Genomic DNA, 15,902 nt, shown 5'->3' on the forward strand with positions numbered 1-15,902 from the left:
GGTCAGATCCGTCCAAGTAAATCACCTTGGGGTGCACCTGTGTTGCTTAGGAGAAAGAAGGACAACACCTGGAGAATGTGTATAGATTACAAGAGATTGAACAAGCTGACCATTAAGAACCGTTATCCTCTCCCTAGATCAGATGACCTGATTGATCGGTTAGCAGGAGCGAAATATTTCACGAAGATAGATTTACGTACTGGCTACCACTAGATACGTATTCATGAAAGGCATGTCGAAAGAACCGCCTTTCGGACTAGGTATGGCCATTACGAGTTTCTCGTATTACCTTTTGGGTTAACCAATGCTCCAGCCACTTTCCAGCAAATGATGAACGATCTTTTTCGTGAATATTTGGGAAAATTTATGGTGGTGTTTCTGGATGATATTTTGATCTATGGTTGTACTCTTGAGGATCATGTCAGACACCTCACGATTGTCTTATCTATTTTAAGAGAGAATTGACTATATACTAAGTTAAGTAAATGTGAGTTTTTTATGACCGAAATCATTTACTCGGGACACAAGATCACTAGAGATGGATTGAGCATTGACTATGACCGAGTTCATAAGGTTCTGGACTGGCTTATAACGCGAACACTGAAACAACTTCGTTCTTTTCTCGGTTTTGTTGTTTTTCTTCGGAAATCTGTGCGGGAGTACTGTCAGCTCACACTACCGATGACCGACTTATTGAAAGGTCGTGGACGTAAGTCAAATCAGCCTATCACTTGGAATAACGATTTGGATATGGCCTTCAGACTTTTGAAAGATAAAATCAAGGAAGCACCTATCTTAGCATTACCTGATCCTAGTCGGCCAGTGACTGCGCTATCGGGGCTGCTCTATTTCAAGATGGTAGACCGGTTACTTTTGAAAGTAAAAAGCTAGACGACACTCAATCTCGTTGGCCAATCCTTGAGAAGGAGCTTTATGCTGTGATTCATGCTCTCAAGGTTTGGAGACATTATTTATATGGCTCAAGTTTGTGGTATTGACTGATCATCAGTCAATCAAGTATGTGTGTGATGCGGATGATTTGAGAGGAAGGAAAGCTCGTTGGATGGAGTTAATGCAAGATTTTGATTTTGAGATCCGTTATCGGAAAGGGTCCATGAATAGTGTTGCAGATGCGCTTAGTCGAATTCCAGAGGTGAATACTTTGTTGTTCACCGAGATTTCTACTGACTTATTTCAGTCAATGAGAGGGCTTTGCAGGACTGATAGTTATTTTGGTCCATTTTGGCAGAAGATCCAGGACGGGAGCTCATTGATTGACCAAGACTCAATGACTGAGCAGTCTACCATTTAGGCTGCAGGAGGCCAGTGGATGATTCAGAATGGTTTACTATTCCATAATGACAAAATTTGTGTACCACAGATCTCGGACATTAGGCCCAGGATTCTTAAGGAGTGTCACGACGCTCCTTCTGCTGGACACCCTGGGGTACACAGGACGCTATCGTTAGTGAAACACACTTTTTATTGGCCAAAGATGAAAGGGTATGTAGAAGATTATGTTCTCAAGTGTCAAATTTGTCAGGCAAATAAAGCTGAACGCTTTAGACAGGCTGGGTTGTTGCATCCTTTGCAAATCCTAGGTAATAAATGGGAAAGTATTTCCATGGACTTTATTACCGGATTGCCAAGAACACATCAAGGCCACGATTCTATTTGGGTTGTGGTAGATCGCTTGACAAAAATGGCTAGATTTTTACCGATCCGGAAGACTATTACAGCTACGCATATAGCACGGTAGTTTATCGAGCAATTGTTTAGACTGTACGGGTTACCGCACGACATAGTCAGTGATAGGGACTCTAAGTTTACGAGTGAATTTTAGAAACTTGTTTTTGAGAAGTTGGAAACAACTTTGAATTTGAGTTCCTCTGAATCTGATGGCCAGACTGAAAGAGTGAATCAGATTTTGGAGGATATGCTTCGAGCATATGTATCCAAAAGACAGAGTTCATGGGAGGATTATCTTCCTATGTTAGAATTTGCGTATAACAGTACTAAGCATACGAGTATAGGGTTTAGTCTTTTCATGCTTATGTACGGTTTTCAATCTAGATCACCTGTTACAGTAGGATTCTCAGGACTTCAGCATGATGCAGCAAATGCAGGAAATGTTACAAGTTGCGAAGGAATCTATTAGAAGTGCTCAAGACCGAGACAGGTTTTATTCTAATAGACATCGTTCACCCAGAGAGTTCTCCGAAGGAACGATGGTGTATTTGCGAGTTCCGAAAGATTCCGAGACTTTACGGACGGGTCGATCTCCGAAATTATCTCCTAGATACTATGGACCATTTCGTGTTACACGACGGATTGGTTCAGTTGCATATGAATTGGATTTGCCTTCTCATGTGAAAGTTCATCCTGTATTTCATGTCCTTAGACTTAAGGAAGTACTGGGTGGAGCAGATCAGTTAGTTACTCAAGAAATTATAGATGTCGAGGACATGACATTTGTTCCGCACGAACCTAAAAAGATTCTTGGATTTAGTGAAAGAAGATTGCGTAATACGCTTATCACGGAATACAAGATCAAGTGGAAGGATTGTGTTGAGGAGGACGCTACATGGGAGACATTGACTACTCTTCAGAGAGATTACCCTGGCTTTTTAGTGAGCTCAGGAGTGAGCTCTTAAAGGAAGGGAAGTATGTCATGTGCACAGTGTGTATCTATTGTGTGCTACACGCACGCAAGACTAGTTTCGAGGCTTGGGGAAGCTTGGAGCTAGGCAGGCTGATTGACGAGCTGAGTTAGGGATAGACTAACGGGCGGGCACCCAAGTATGGACGGGCAGGCGCCCAAGTGTGGACGCCCGATGACCGGCCAAGAGCCTATAAAAGGGTGGCCAAGGTTAGTTATTGAGATATAGAGAGTCTCGCGAGTTTGTGAGAGCTCTATGGTCTTGGAGCTTGGATCTAGTGCAGACGTGCACCTGCTTTACGCAGCCAAGGCCGGCAGCAATCTCGAGGCCCGCGTGGGCAGCTTTGTGGCGGTATGGGACGTCGCGAGGAGGAGATTGGTCGGTACGTCAACCTAGTTAGCTCAGCTCGTGGCTCGGTGGGGACAGCCAAGACTGTGGGCTTGCCCACGGTTGTCATGGTTGGGAGGTGACTCAGGCCTGCAACCCCTTGTTTGTTTGTTTGTTCGTTTGTTTGCAGGATTCGAGTCTCGTACACTAGGAATGATCACGAGGAGATCCGTGGGGATTTGACAAAGTAGGCGCATAATTCAGTCATCCCACAATTTAGATTTCAGTAAAGGCTTACGCAAAACTCAAGGAGAATTCAGCAGATAAATATCCTACTCTCTCTAGGCTAATTATTGAAGTTCCTCTTCCATTCTCAGCCAGCATATATGCAGTCCTACAGCTATCTGGACTTGCATAAGTGGCCCGAAGAGTTTTTTGCAGTGCCTTGGATTGGTGGATACTCAGCCGACGTACGGTCTTCCTCGTTCTTGCATTGGCAGTCATATCGCTAACAGTTCACCAAAGAGTTAATATAAGAAAATACTCCTGCTTACAAGGGCTCGGGGGGGGGGGGGGGGGTGCGGGGGGGGGCCGGGGGGGGGGGGGGGGGGGGGGATGGTCGGGTGCTTGAGTGGGTAATTGGGACACAATCCTATGTCGTCTACTTCTCTTCTATTCTCTTCTCTCTCTCTCTCTCTCTCTCACACACACACACACACACGCGCGCGCGCGCGCGCGCACACGCGCACACACACACACATTTCAGCTCTTATTACAGTTTCAAGAGCCGAGGATGAAGCTTTGGCTATTTGATACTCTAGCTACACCTGCACTATTGTATGGTGCGCCCATCAGGGGTCCCAACTTATACCACATGAGGAGACAGAGGAGAGAGCCGGCCGGGACAGATACAAAGGAGGTACATGATGGGTGGAAGACGATGGAGAGGCCCCTAGTTGTGATGATCTCGCGCATGATCAGGAGTAAGCCATCAATGCCACATGAGATTGTGCGGGCAGAGATGAGGGCTGCACTGATAGTGACAGTGGCTTTATTCTAGACAGTGACATACTAGCATAGGCTATGGGATCTTCCACTAGATAGATACCCCCCACATGTACTGCTGGAGGACTTCACGACACAGTTCGCCTCGACACTCCACACATCAGTTGCCATGTACTTCCCTCACACTCGGCCATTTGTCACAACTCTGAGCAAGAATGTCCCACATAGGCTGGTACGATGATGAATGCTGGGAAACCCGTGCCTGCCTCATCTGAGAGGAAGGAGAGGGGATCTGTACACATCGCCACACGTGCGTGATCTTTCGCCGCCTTGTGCGGAGGAAGAAGCGAACCTACCTGGCGAAGTTGGAGCATGAGTTGGGACAGGACAGCAAGGAGGCGTGGCGAGTTTTCCAAACACCCAGAGCCTAGACACCCATTACATCAACGGAGACATGGCATGCTTATGCTACCTCGCTCTACCAGATACGTGGACAACCACCTCTCCCCCGACCACCAGAGAGCCGACTCACCTCCTCCACCTTCTTCTCCGTCGGGCATGATTCGCGACGCCATTGACAGGTTTCAGAATGGCCGAACCCACGATCATGATGGATTAGTGGCAAAGCACCTTTCCCATGCGAGGGATGTGCTCGCACCACTCTTAGCCCACCTGTTCAATCAGGCCCTTTCCAAAGGTTTCCCTTCTAGTTGGTCAGCGAATACTATCGTACCGATCCTCAAACCGGGTGATCCTACGGTTCGGAGTAACTATAGGACGATCATAGTTGGCCACATGCTTGGCAATCTCTATGGATCGGTACTAGAGTATTCGCTGACCAACTGGTAGGGAAACCTTTGCGAAGGGCCCGATTGAACAAGTGGGCTAAGAGTGGCACGAGCGAATTCCTCGCATGTGAAAGGTGCTCTGCGACTAATCCATCATCATCCTGGGCTCGGTCGGCTCACCTCATCCACGTTCTTCTCCGTCGGTATGATCCACGACGCCATTGACAAGTTGCAGAATGGCCGAGCCAGGATCTTGATGGATTAGTGGCAGAGCACCTTTCGCATGCGAGGGATGTGCTCGCGTCCCTCTTAGCCCACTTGTTCAATCAGGCCCTTTGCGAAGGTTTCCTTGCCAGTTGGTCAGCGAATACTGTCACCATTTGGTCCATCTCCATTTCTGGAGGCACTTCTATGGGACTCTCACTCCATAGAGCGGCCAGATTTGTGGCATATGTTCACATGGCGCCAGGCCAGTGTCCCATGTGAAAGGGCCAGTTTTATGGTGTCACATGGACGAGAGCCAGATCAGTGCCGCCCGTGTGTGACCAGTGCTGCGTCACATGGACGAGAACCAGTTTCGTGTCACCCGTGTGTGATTTGCTTCGTGCTGTATGGATGGGAGCCTGTTGGTGCCACTCGTGTATGGCCAGGATGGTGTCTTACCTATGGGATTGTCACTCCATAGGAAGACCAGGACATATTTATTTATATTTGTCGCCCGAGTTTTGTGCTCGATTGGAACCTCTTGTACAAGTTTCATGAAAGGGAGATTTCGTCCGCTATTTGTGCACATGCATTTATGCGTGCATGCATAAATTTGTTTTTGCAAGACTTGTTTGCGTGTGTCTGCCTGTTATTCCGTGCTAGTACATTGGACGGGGACGCCCCCAGTGTACCGTGGAATGTTGTTTTCTGACTTGGTGGTGTGGCGTGTGAACCGGTCGTAAGTATTTTCATTTTTCCCTTTTTAAAAGGTAAAATCCATAAACTAGAGTAAACCTTAATTTTTTATAAGCTAATGTGTTCACACACATTTAAATTTGGGCTAGACATTTACTTTCTAGTGTGGGTGCCCATAAGTGTTAATTATGGATTAAGGTTTTATAACCTTTGATAAAGGCTTTTGAATGGAACATTATTGAAAAACTGCCCACGTGTGAGGTTGGTGGCTTCTTTCTCTCCTTCGCTTGCAGCCTCTCCTATCCATCGCCTGGTACCCGCCTGCTGCTGCTGCCCACGCCTGAACCTGAACTTGCAGTTGTATGTGCTGCTGCTGCCCCGCCTGTACTACCTGGCTGTTGTACCTGACTGTACTTGGCTGTTGTACCCGCCTGAAGCTGCCCACACTTGCTGTACCTGTTGGCTGCCCTTGTGTACCTGCTGTACCTACTGGGTGCCCTTGTGTACTTGCTGCACCTGCTGGCTGCCCTTGTGTACCTGCACCTTTTTGGCTGCCCACATGTACCTGCTGGCTGCCCATATGTACCTGCTGTACTTGCATAGTACTTGGCTGGTTGTATCTGCACACGTGTGAAGTACTTGATGTGCTTGAGTGTACCTGCTATAAATTGTACCGGTTGTATCCGGATTGTAGTCACTGTATCAAGTGCTCTCATATTTTTTTTCTCATTTGTATAAATCTGAAATTTGCTAATTTAAATTTAGAAAATGCTTTAAGTTGTGTAGTACAGGAGCATGGCATGTATATGCTGACCATGTTCAGGAAATTCTTCCTGGTGTGGCTAGTATATTTCCCTGTGTGGTGTTGTTAACGGCGCTCTCAGAGCTTGTGAGAGCCAGGGAAGGTTAGACTCACAAGGGAATTTGGAAGCAAAGCTCATTGGGGAAAACCAAGCCATGTTCCCTCTGCGGTGTACCCCTTGGTCTGTGTTAGTACGGGCGTGCTTGTTGTGCATGGTCCCGGAAGACCAGTGAAAGGCAGGTGTCCACCCAGCGAAGGGCCTGTGATTTGGGGCTACGCTGACCAACATCTCTTCATCGACTTGAACCAGTTTTATTTGGTTGTTTTCACTCCCTTGTGGAGAAATCTGGCTTGTCAGGCCCGTGACACTTGTACAAATATAAATACTCCAAGAAGTACAAAAAGTATTGAGGGGGGGGGCCGGCCCTTTTTGGCCCCAGTGCTGGTGTCATTTGTATTTTCAGTATTTCCAGTATTTGTGTCGCTGATGTTGTTTCCATTGTTTAATAACAGTTAAATTAAGTGTTCTAAATATGTGTATATTGTCTTCCGATCTCCAGGCCTCCTGTAGGGAGCAGTCACATTGGTATCAGAGCCATGTTGTCTCTCTTTCTCAAGAGGAGATACGGACTTTTGAGATCGGAAGCAAGCACGAATACTTAATTCAATGGACAGCTAGGGCAACCCATTGGAAGTGCCGAATTCGAGGGGCCAATCAAGTGCTTCACGCAGAGTCACACGGGGACGCGGGGACGGGGGGACGCGGAGACGGGGACGGCCGGGGACGCGTGGGACGTGCGGGGGACGCCGTGCAACACGGGGACGCCTGAAGGCGTCCCGGGGACGCGTTCCCGAAACGCGGGACGGGCAGGGGACGCAGTGAGGGGACGTCTCCAACAGCCAGAAAACGGGCAGAAAACGGGCAGAAACGGGCAGAAACGGGCGGAAACGGGCAGAATTCCAGCTATAAAAAAAGGCACACTCTCTATTGCACCCACACTCGTTTCTCAAGCCTCATTGCTTAAGCTTCCAAATCCATCTCTCTCCAAGTTGTGCCAAGTTGTGCCAAGTTCCAACTTCCAAGCCATCTCTCTCTCTCTCTCTCTCTCCAAGCCATCTCCCTCTCTCTCCAACTTCCAAGCCATCTCTCTCTCTCTCTCTCTTGCACCCTTCTTCCCTCTCTCTCACACTATTCATCATTCATGGCATCTCAAGGTGAAGGCGCTGCCGCCACATCTTCCGTTGCGGGCTCTTCACGAAGGAGGCCGGCGGTGCACACATGGTCATGGTGGGATGAGGTCCACTACGCTAGTCGTGGAGTGGGCGGTGGTTCAAGGGCATGGAATTGCAAGCTTTGTTCCTACAAGAGAAGTGGCGGCGCCAACAAAGTGCGAGCTCACTTTTTGCACGAGGCCGGTCATCAAGTGCAATTTTGCGCACGTGTTACTCCTGAGAAGCGAGCGGAGCTTCTTGAGAAGCTCAAGGTTTATGAGGTGGCCGAGGCGGCAAAGAGAGGGCGACATGTTGCCGTTGATCCTCATGATGTGGTGAGAGCACGAGAGCAACCGACGCGAATGGAGGTGGAGAGGAACCCAAATCTTGCTTCAAGCTCTCAACCGTTCAAGTCCACTCCATCCACATCGGGTGCCTCCATTCCCATCCGCCGTCAATCCACTCTTAACGAGAATTGGAACCCAAAATTGAAGGATGAGGTGGATAGGTCGGTGGCTAGGTTCTTCTACCACGACCACATTGCGTTTCAAGCGGCACGGTGAGAGTTGAGACTCAATTCTCTTCACTCTTTTTTTTTTTAATGTCTCATGCTTCAAAGCATTTGTCATATTGCCAAAAAAAGCTAACATGCTACATGGTTTTCCTTACTTGAAATAGGTCTCCTTACTTCCGTGAGATGGCCACAAAGATCGGGGAATATGGCCCCTCTTATGTGCCACCTTCATCGGAAAAGATTCGCACCACTTTGCTTGATAGGGAGAAGTTGGCCGTTGAGCAGGCGGCGGCGGATACAAAGGCAACATGGGAGACTAACGGAGTCTCTCTCATTGTAGACGGATGGAGTGACACGCGCAAGCGCTCCATCCATGGAGTGGTGGCCTACTCAAGGGGCAAAGTGTACTTCATCGAGTCACATGATGCGAGTGGCACTGGGAAGGCCGTGGATGTGCTTGCCGCGGAATGGGCGTCCACGATCGAGGTCATTGGGCCGGAGCTTGTGGTTGGCATGGTGGCGGATGGAGAGGCGTCAAATAGGGCAGCCGGGAGCATTATTGAGTCAATGTATCCATCCATCACAGTTTCTTTTTGCATGGCCCATTGTCTCAACAACCTCCTCAAAGACATAGGTGCCTTGCCATGGATTGCACCCACCATTGAGGAGGCTAACCAGCTTGTATCCTTTGTCCTCAACCACCAAAGGCTGCGACATGAGTTCTCTAAAAGGAGCACTCTTTCCCTCCTCAAGTATTCTGAGACAAGGTTTGCATACAACTTCCTCATGCTAGGCCGCTTGTCTACATGTGGCGGAGCCCTAAGAGGGCTTTTCCTTAGTGATGAATTTTCTGCCATGCCGCAGTCAAAATCGGCAACAGGGAGAACGTGCCGAGATCGCGCCGATGATGCCGCTTGGTGGGAGAAGGTGAAGACACTTGATGCCTTGGTCAAACCTATTGTTCACCTTCTACGAGTCATTGACGGCCGTGAACCATGTATCGGCAAGGTCTATGAGGCCATGGATCGCATGATCGAGTCACTCCAGCAGCTTGTGCCAGACAGGGCCGAGTTTGAGGAGATCCACTCATTATGTGAGTCCAGGTGGAACTCCTACTACTCCCCTCTTCATGCGGCTGCCTTTGTGGTTGATCCAGAGTTCCAGGGCAGAAAGCAAGAGGCCGACAAGGAAGTAAGCAGGGGATGGCGGATCATTTTGGAGCGCTTAGAGCCCGACCCTACCATCAGGCGGAAGATCAGAGACCAGCTATCTCAGTACAGGACGCGGCAGGGATCTTTTGGATGTTTAGATGCACAGCTTGACCGCCTCAAGATTGGGTCTCCTCTTTGGTGGGAGGATTACGGATCAGATGGGCCGGAGTTGCAGCGCTTGGCTATTCGCATCCTTAGCCAGGCTGTGAGCTCTAGTTGCTTGGAGCAACTTTGGAGCGTTTACAGTCACATTGCCTCTAAGAAGAGGAACCGCCTTGAAGTGCAAAGGGCAAGTGATTTGGTTTTTGTGAGCGCTAACTTGCGCATGCTATGTGCGACAGCAACAGGGAAGGCGGATCCCTTCACCGAATGGGAGATGGCACAGCAGGATCCTGCAGCTCAGGAGCATCTTGAGGAGGTAGAGGAGGAGCCACAGCCTGAGGGGGAGGAGGAGGCTTCAAATGGCATCGACGACTTCGACTTCCAAGCCTCCCGTCAGGCTAGCACTTCAGGAGCTTGAGGCTTGACTCTTGAGCCTTGAGCCATCTCACCTTTTTTGTGCCCACTGCCAATGGCCATGATCTATTGTGATCTATCTAGTATCCCTATTTTGTACCCACTCTTTTTTGTAACCCTCACTGCCCATGAGGCATGTACTTATCTCTTTGTATCTATCAGACTATCAATCACATAATCAGTGTGCCATCGATGTTTTATTAGCGCATTTTGCTCAAAATGACTCTTGTTTTTTTGTCTATTCGGTGTAAAATTTTCTTCAAAGTGTGTCTCTATATGTATGTCATGCATACAACTCCTAAATTGCTTTTAAAAAAGAGGTTTTTTTTGGCCGTTCCCGACCCCGTCCCCGGGACGGCACTTCCCCGTCCCCGTCCCCGTCCCCCGTCCCCCGTCCCCATGTGACTCTGGCTTCACGGGATTCCGATGCATTGCATGGAAGGCATAAGCCTCTTGAGAGAGAGTATGACAGTGCATACATGGGATAGCCATCCAAGGCAGGGGACAAGTCCGTGAAATTTTGATGCCTTTCATGGAGAGTATGATGCCTCTAAGGTGCTAGCTTTTGTGGCACAGTTTGATATTGCTTTTAGTGATGAGTACTTCACTGAGAAGTCCAAAATTCATCATGCAAGCATGTTCTTGAAGGGGACAGCTGCCCATTGGTGGATCACTGAAAAGACCACCAAAGACTCCATTTGCACTTGGAAAGAGTTTAAGGACAGATTTTATGCCCAATTCTTGCCTCCTAATGTGGAGCAAACTCTCACTCAAAAGTGGGATAGACTTGAGCAAAAAGATAATGAAAGTGTGCAGCAGTATGTCAATAAGTTTTGGAAAGTGTTGCTTGAGGTAACTCCCTTTATGCAAATCCCGGAGGATGAAAGAAAGAGAAAGTTTCGCTCCGGATTGCAACCAGCTTATCGTTCGGGCATTGAATTGCACCCGAAACACACTCTGCAACAGCTTATAGCCTCTGCTCTTGCTACGGAGCAATTGGTGCTCAAAATGAAGCAAGATCAAGAAGGTTCTAAGGGCAAAGAGAAGGCTGTTCCAAATCTGCAACAAAAAGGTGGACAGCCACCTAAAAAGAGCTTCTGGGAGGTCCAGAAGGGAGGGAAAGCTGAAAATACCTCATCCAAGGATCATGGGCCAAAGAAGAACAAATTTGGCTTGACCCTTGAGCAAAGGGAGCAATATGCAAAGGAGGGGAAATGCTTTTCTTGTGGCAGCAAAGAGCATATGTTTAGACAATGCCCTAACCGCAAACCAAAGCATGAGGACAAGCAAACCAAGGCAAATGTGCATGCAGTTCCCGATGTGCAGGGAAACACAAAGCATGATTGTAAAGTAAGGATGGTATGGAAAACATGGGGTCAAATCAAGGATTAGCCCGTGTAGGCATATGCTCACTTATGGTAGTGCTATGTGTGAACACAGCTTAACCAAGGGCACTTTTTTCCATTTGGTTTTCCTCCTTGGATATCAAGTGTGAAAGGACACTCTAACATATAATATTTTGTACTTCTATATTATATGGATGTGGCACACATGCAAGGGTTGACTTGCATTTTGTGGATACCACACTTTTGGCTCTCTCTCGTTTCTGTGTGTGAGCTTCTCTATCCTGCGCCTATCGTCTCGGTCCGCTGTTCGCACCCAGCGCCTCCGTCTGCGGGTAGTCCAGCCAGCCAACCAGCCAGCCCACGGTGCCACCTGTACTTGGCCGACTGATGCCACGTCCTCTCCGTACTGTACCATCCACGCACTAGCCTGCAAGTATTTTTACTTCAGAAAAAAAAAAAAAGGTTGCAGGCATTTTGGTGCACGTTCAGCAATCTTTTGGGGTTTGCCAAAAGTTACCCTCTGCCAGAAAAATTGCAGGTGGTGCCATTCAATTTGTTTGGTTAGGAATTTGGGGGTTTTTCAAATTGAGGTCAAAATCAGCAAATTGAACCTCTTTCAGTTGTGTTGCAAAAATTTGGGGCTTTTGTGAAAATTGGCCAATTAAATGCACATTGAAGCGATTGGAGTGCATAAAAATTGGGGATTTTCAGATTGGAGCATGTAATTGGGCATTACAACTGTGATTTGGTGCAGGTTTATACTTGCTTTGGTTTGCAGGCATACATTTGCACACGACATTCGGTTGCTTGGCAGTGCACATTGGTCCTTGGTTTGCTTGCAGGTATATTTTGTTGACATGGCACAGAATGCTACAGATGTATTTGGTGTGCTCACTCAAGAGGACAAGTTGGATGGATCTAACTACTCTCTCTGGAGTTTCATGATCCGTAATTTGCTGGTAGCCAAAGGGCTTTGGGGCATCGTGTGTGGTGATGACATACGCCCACTTACCATACAGCCAGCCACGCCTCAAAGGGGAGGTGCTCAAAGAGCTTCTGATGTAGAACCTGCTCCCACACAAGAGCAGAAGAGATGGGACTCTAGAGATGCACAGGCCATGTCATTGATAGCCCTTTCAGTGAAAAGGACTATTATTCCGCACATTCGTTCTTGCAAGACATCGAAGCTTGCATGGGACACATTGGAAGCAATGTATCAGGTACGCAACGAGGCAAGAGTTGCCTACTTGAAGAGGCAATTGGATCTTCTTTCTATGGATGAGGGTGACTCCATGGCAGATCATCTCACCAAAGTGAAAGATTTGCAGGAACAATTGCTCAACATTGATGAGGTTATCCCAGATAGACAGATGGTCACCAACACTCTTCATTCTTTACCACCTTCCTACGTTGGCTTTCACACCTCTCTCAACCTCTCAATGAGAGGAGGTGGTGATCCCATCACTTTTGAAGAGCTAGTGGGTTTACTCTTGCAGGAAGAGCAAACAAGAGCAAACTTATCGAGCAACCGTGGTGGAGACAAGGCATTTACAGCCAAGGATAAAGGTAAAGCAAAGAGCTTTAAGCATGGGGGACAACAGTCTAGCAAGGCTGGTCATGGACAACTGACAAAGGGGATGCAAACAAGCCCAAAAAGCAGGGCAAATGTCACTACTGCCATAAGCCTGGACACTACATCAGTGAATGTAGGAAACGGATTGCAAAAGAGAAAAGGAAAGAAGCAGGCAATGCAGTAGCAGACTCTTCTGATGACAAAGCACAGCAGCAATCAGCTAATGTAATCTAGGAAGAGTACACTTTTTTGGTCACATGCACTAGTGGCACACCAAGTGCTTTAGACAATGATATGTCTTGCATTGCATCTGACAAACAGAATGCATCATGGTATTTTGATAGTGGTGCTTCGAGCCACATCACTTCATGCAAAGATGTATTTCAGCACTCGGTTTATTCTTCAAATGGCCGCACTGTATCATGTGCAGATCATACCACATATCCAGTAAAGGGAATTGGCAATGTCATACTTATTGCAGCCAATGGTGCCAATATTTGTATGAAAAATGTATTGTATGTTCCAGGGATAAAGAAAAAGCTGCTCTCCGTCTCAGCGATAAACGACCAAGGTTTAAAGGTTGAATTTAAAGATGGGAAGTGTGTAGTAAAAGACCCATCAAAGGGTTATGAAATAGTCACTTCTGGAACACGATACAAAGGCTTGTATAAGCTGGACTGTAGGCATATGCTTACTTATGGTAGTGCTATGTGTGAACAGGGCTTAACCAAGGGTTTTTCTCCTTGGACATCAAGTGTGAAAGGACACTCATATAATATTTTGTACTTCTATATTATATAGATGTGGCACACATGCAAGGGTTGACTTGCATTTTGTGGATACCACACTTTTGTCTCTCTCTCTCTCTCTCTCTCATTTCTGTGTGTGAGCTTCTCCATCCTGCACCTAACGCTAATGTGCAGGTTTGTGTGTGTGAGTGTGTGAGTCCAACACCCAACAAAGGTTCCGTCTGTCGATTCCGGCTGGCAGTTCTGCCGCCCCTGCCCCCGTCGGCCATCAAAAGCCGGCGGCACTAGTGGGGAGCCCACCACCGCCGCTCAGCTTGCGGGCGACGCCTCCGCCGTCTCCAGCCGGCGGCGACAGTGCACCCAGTACCAGCAGCGCCTCCCACTCCGTCCCGGCCGCCGTCGCCCGTTGCTGTTCCGTTCCCATGAGTTCCGTCCGTCCTGCTCCGACCTCCGCACGCAGTACCCGCCCGGTCCTGCTCCATTCTGGCCGGCACGTCTTGCTTCGATCTCCGCACGTGGCCAGCACGTTCCAGGCTCGCGTGAACCTCCCTGCGCCCTCCGTGCTAGCCCAAGGTCGCCGGCGGGTCTTGGTGCAGCTACGCGTGCTTGTGCTCGCCAATGACTGCACCGACACCAGCGCCCAGCGCCCGCCTGTGACTAGTCCGACACCTGCCCAACGCCCGCCTCTGCCTTCGCTTGCCTGGCCCGACACCTGCACCTGGCCTGCCTTGTTGAGACATGTTGCTCTTCAGCACTCAGTCTGCTCGTGTGCCAGCTACTCTTACTAAGGCTTCACCACCGTCAGCTCTACTCGCCTGTGTCCTCCCCTCATAACACCTGATTTACAAGTGCTGTCCCCAAAGGTATTCTTCCTGCACATTTTCTTCCAAATACAAATACAGATTTTGCAGCCATTCCAGTGTAGGTCATATGCAGATTTTACAGACAGTTCTGTGTAGGTCAGATTCAAAGGAAAGTTGCAGGTGCAATTTAGGGGATTTCTCAATTTGAGGCCAAACTGAAAAATTGCAATTTGGGGGTTTTCGAAATTGAGGTCAAAATCAGCAAATTGAACCTCTTGCAGAAATTTGGGGCTTTTGTGAAAATTGGCCAATTAGATGCACATTCAGCCAAGGTTATGAGAATAGTCCAGCTGAAAGCACATTGTATGTGAAGAAAACCGATGCCGATATTCTCATAGTCATCTTGTATGCAGATGACATGCTCATTACAGGTACTAGCAAAGCACAAATTTCAGATTTCAAAGCTGATTTGAAAGCTGAATTTGATATGTCAGATTTGAAGCCTTTACACTACTATCTCGGCATACAGTTTATGCATACAGATGATGACATTGTTATGCAGCAAACTAAGTACATAAAAAGTTTGCTAAAAAGGTTTCACATGGATGAATGTAAGCCCATTTCTACTCCGGTAGAACCAGGTGTACGGCTTACTATGCATGATATTGGAGAGCCTTTTGAGGCCGGCATTTACAGCCAGGCAGTGGGATGCCTCATTTACTTGTATAACACGAGGCCAGACATATCTTTTGGGGTGTCTTTGTTGAGCAAATTCATGCACAGCCCAGGCACAAAGCATTGGCAAGCAGTCAAACGCATTTTTCATTATCTAAAGGGTACCCTGGATCTTGGTTTGTTCTATCCCGGGGGGTCAGCTTGCAGCTTTATGCATACAGTGATTCATATTGGGCTGGTGATTATGATACCAGGCAATCCACAAGTGGGAATTGTTTTATTCTTGGCAGTTCATGCATATCTTGGTTGAGTAAAAAGCAACCCCTTGTGGGTTTTCGCAAGGCCTTTGACACAGTTCCACGAGGGAGGCTGATGCAGAGGCTATTGGACATGGGGGTGCCTGGTGAGATGAGATGGGGAGTCTTAGCATTGTATGAGTTAGTCAAAGGCCGAGTTCGGGCTCCGGGAGGGATGTCAGACGAGATCACTAGCACTATTGGGGTGAAGCAGGGTTGCCCGCTATCACCCACACTCTTTGGGCTAACATTGATGAGATCTCCGACTACATTGACAGACTAGGAGGACCTGGAGCTGGCTTGGGAGGAGTGTTGATCCCTCTGTTGCTCTATGTCAATGACATTGTACTTATCTCAGATACACCAGAGGGGCTGGAGAGACACCTAGATGCATTACGAACCTTCTGCCAGGATAGGGATCTTATAGTGAACCTTGGGAAGACCAAGGTAATGGTGTTTAACACCTCTCAGCAGTGGGCCGACCGGTTGCCTGAGTTAACCTATGGTGGGGAGACAGTACAGAGA

The 15,902-nt window shown here is 48.0% G+C and overlaps 2 protein-coding genes across 10 annotated transcripts in view; both read left to right on the forward strand.

The window, feature by feature from the left end:
- Window positions 1-15,902, forward strand: part of LOC147639199 (callose synthase 10-like) — a 251,362-nt gene that overhangs the window by 80,460 nt on the left and 155,000 nt on the right. The gene's annotated exons all lie outside the window — the stretch shown is intronic.
- Window positions 7,670-9,939, forward strand: LOC147639202 (uncharacterized). The gene is made up of 2 exons (XM_086783724.1): window positions 7,670-8,253; window positions 8,373-9,939. The coding sequence occupies exons 1-2, from the start codon at window positions 7,685-7,687 to the stop codon at window positions 9,937-9,939; spliced, it is 2,136 nt and encodes a 711-aa protein (XP_086639850.1). The 5' UTR covers window positions 7,670-7,684.

Source organism: Cibotium barometz, chromosome 4 (assembly GCF_041138505.1).
Source record: "Cibotium barometz isolate CiBa-2024 chromosome 4, ASM4113850v1, whole genome shotgun sequence".
Lineage (NCBI taxonomy): Eukaryota > Viridiplantae > Streptophyta > Polypodiopsida > Cyatheales > Cibotiaceae > Cibotium > Cibotium barometz.

Coding starts and splice junctions, on each gene's coding strand:
- LOC147639202 (XM_086783724.1), top strand. CDS start 7,685: ATGGCATCTCAAGGTGAAGGCGCTGCCGCCACATCTTCCGTTGCGGGC. Junction 8,254..8,372: donor ATTGCGTTTCAAGCGGCACG/GTGAGAGTTGAG, acceptor TACTTGAAATAG/GTCTCCTTACTTCCGTGAGA.